This window comes from Camelina sativa, chromosome 14 (assembly GCF_000633955.1).
Source record: "Camelina sativa cultivar DH55 chromosome 14, Cs, whole genome shotgun sequence".
Lineage (NCBI taxonomy): Eukaryota > Viridiplantae > Streptophyta > Magnoliopsida > Brassicales > Brassicaceae > Camelina > Camelina sativa.
The window spans coordinates 26,853,299-26,855,889 of record NC_025698.1 but is presented as its reverse complement, the minus strand read 5'-3'; the positions used below and the strand labels follow the sequence as shown (position 1 = coordinate 26,855,889).

Genomic DNA, 2,591 nt, shown 5'->3' with positions numbered 1-2,591 from the left:
TCCATCCAATGCCTCTGCCTCAAATTCAACTCAGGCAGAGTAAAAATGTACTTCAGACTCTTGTGGTCTGTAAATACTTGTACCTTCCCGCCATACTGATAAGACCTCCAAATCTTCAGAGCAAAAATCACTGCTGCCATCTCCAAATCATGAGTAGGATAATTAGCCTCATGCTTCCGCAACTGCCGCGAAGCGTAGGCTATAACCTTTCCCTGCTGCATAAGCACAAAACCCAACCCCACTCCAGAAGCATCTGTTAACACAACTTAGGGCTCGTTCTGCTCATGCAGTGCTAACACCGGCGTGGTAGTCAACATCTGCTTGAGGCTTGCAAAACTCACCTCACACTCCGGTGACCACACAAATGGAACCTCCTTCCCTATAATCTTAGTCATCAGCTGTGCCATACTCGCAAAACCCCAAACAAACCTCCTGTAGTAACCCGCTAACCCCAGAAAACTCCGGATCTTAGTGGCACTCTGCGTCCTCGGCCACTCCCTGATGGCCTGAATCTTCTCGGGATCCACCGAGACTCCCTCTGCAGAAACAATGTGACCTAAGAACCCCATCTCATGCTGCCAGAAACTGCACTTACTCAGCTTAGCAAACAACTTCTGCTCCCGCAGCTTCTCCAGAACTGCTGTCAGATGTATTGAATGCTCCTCAGAACTCTTGGAAAATACCAGGATGTCGTCGATGAAAATAATGGCTGACACGTCCAGAAACTCCTGGAACACGCTGTTCATCAATCTCATAAACGCAGCTGGCGCGTTTGTCAAACAAAACGGCATCACCACAAACTCATAATGCCCGTATCTCGTCCTGAAAGCAGTCTTCCTCACATCTGCCTCATGTATTGGAATCTGAAGATAACCCGACGCAAATTCAATCTTGGAGAACCAAGTAGCACCCCTCAACTGGTCCAACAACTCATCAATTCTCGGGAGAGGGTACTTGTTCTTCACAGTGACTCGGTTCAAACCTTGATAGTCGATACACAACCGAAAACTCTCGTCCTTCTTCTTAACAAACACCACCGGTGCTCCCCACGGTGAACAACTAGGACGGATAAAACCCTTACTCAACAAATCCTCCAGCTGCTTCTTCAGCTTTGCCATCTCTGCTGGAGCCATCCTGTAAGGAGCCTTGGATAATGGCATCGTCCCCGGTTCCAATTCAATAGTAAAAGGATCCGACCGAGATGGTGGTAATCCCTGCAATGACTGAAATACATCCTCAAAGTCCTCCACTACCGGAATACTGCTAACCGTAGACTTCCCTACTGACTCTGGCATAGATATAGTAACCAGATAAGCTTCATGGCCCTTCTCGATCATCTTCCCATCCTGAATGGCCGAGATCACGAGACTCCCCGAAGTCGGTCTAATACCCTGAAAAACCAACTTCCCTCCTGGACGCTCAAACTCCACTCTACCCCGATAGCAATCCAAATGCACCTTATGCCGATGCAACCAATCCATCCCGAGAATAACATCATACAACTCCACTGGACTGATAAGCAAATCCGCGGGCCACGACTCCCTTACGATCTGAATATCAACCCCTCTAGCTCGTCCAATAACTCTCAGGAACTTGCCTCCCGCAACTCTGACTACTCCTGTACGCTCCCCGGAGTCCCCTCTGTCCCCGCACTCTTTGCACACCCCGGAGTGATGAAGCTATGAGAACTACAGAATCAAACATAACATGGGACTTAAACCCGCCCACCAGCAAGGTCCCTACACAAACCTCATGTGTTGAGAACCTAACATTTGATCACAAGCAAAAACAAACATAATCTAAACTATTGAATTGACCAAGTTCGAATCTCAGAAGTTATACCTGTGATCGCTCCTGCACTTGTGCCACCGGACTCCACAGTCGAGTACACCCGCGACGTCGGATCAATCCAACCCACCGGGTGCACACCATTCTGCAGACCCTGCTGCACTCCTGGCTGACCTCCAGCCTGCACCGCTGCTACTGCCATCTGCTGCAACTTGGGACAACGAGGCTTGATATGCCCCGTCTCCCTGCAGTAGTAACACACTCGTGTATCCGTCCGCGGCTCCATCACTGCCCGCTGCTCCGTCACTGCCCGCTGCTCCGTCACTACCCGCTTCTCACCTCTCTGCTGACAGTTGGTCACTTTGTGATCCCTTTTACCACACCCAAAGCATCTCGCACCACTGAACCTCGATCTCTGCATATCATCAAACTTCCGCTTCTGCCCCTGCGCAGGCTTGCCGCCCTTGCTAGAAACAGAATGCGGCTGAGACCGTAGTGGCTGCACCGAAGGACTGACCACAACCACCTGTGACCTAAAGTCGTCCTCTATCCTAGCTGCAACCTCAACCAGCTCCGCTCTCGAAGCATAGCTCCTCACTCTACACCGAGTCCTCAGGTCATCCCGGAGGGCCAACAAGAACCTCCGCACCTGAGCCGACTTTGGCTCCAAAGCCTTGCCTGCATACCCCACAAGCCGACTAAACTCTGCATCCAGCTCCCGCATTGTACGGTCCCCCTGATTCAACCCCAAAAACCGTGCCTCCATGCGATCAAGAGCCTCCTGTGGAAAATACTTGGAGTTA

General features: G+C 50.8%; 1 protein-coding gene across 1 annotated transcript; it reads right to left on the bottom strand.

The window, feature by feature from the left end:
* LOC109128736 (uncharacterized mitochondrial protein AtMg00860-like) lies at positions 267-1,990 on the bottom strand. The gene is made up of 2 exons (XM_019235598.1): positions 1,843-1,990; positions 267-538 (listed from the first exon to the last, which is right to left on the bottom strand). The coding sequence occupies exons 1-2, from the start codon at positions 1,988-1,990 to the stop codon at positions 267-269; spliced, it is 420 nt and encodes a 139-aa protein (XP_019091143.1).

Excerpts from the sequence above, each read along its gene's own strand:
- LOC109128736 (XM_019235598.1), bottom strand. The coding sequence starts at position 1,990 with ATGGCAGTAGCAGCGGTGCAGGCTGGAGGTCAGCCAGGAGTGCAGCAG. Across the intron at positions 539-1,842 it reads AAGTGCAGGAGCGATCACAG|AGGGAGTCTCGGTGGATCCC; the intron begins GTATAACTTCTG and ends TTGTTTCTGCAG.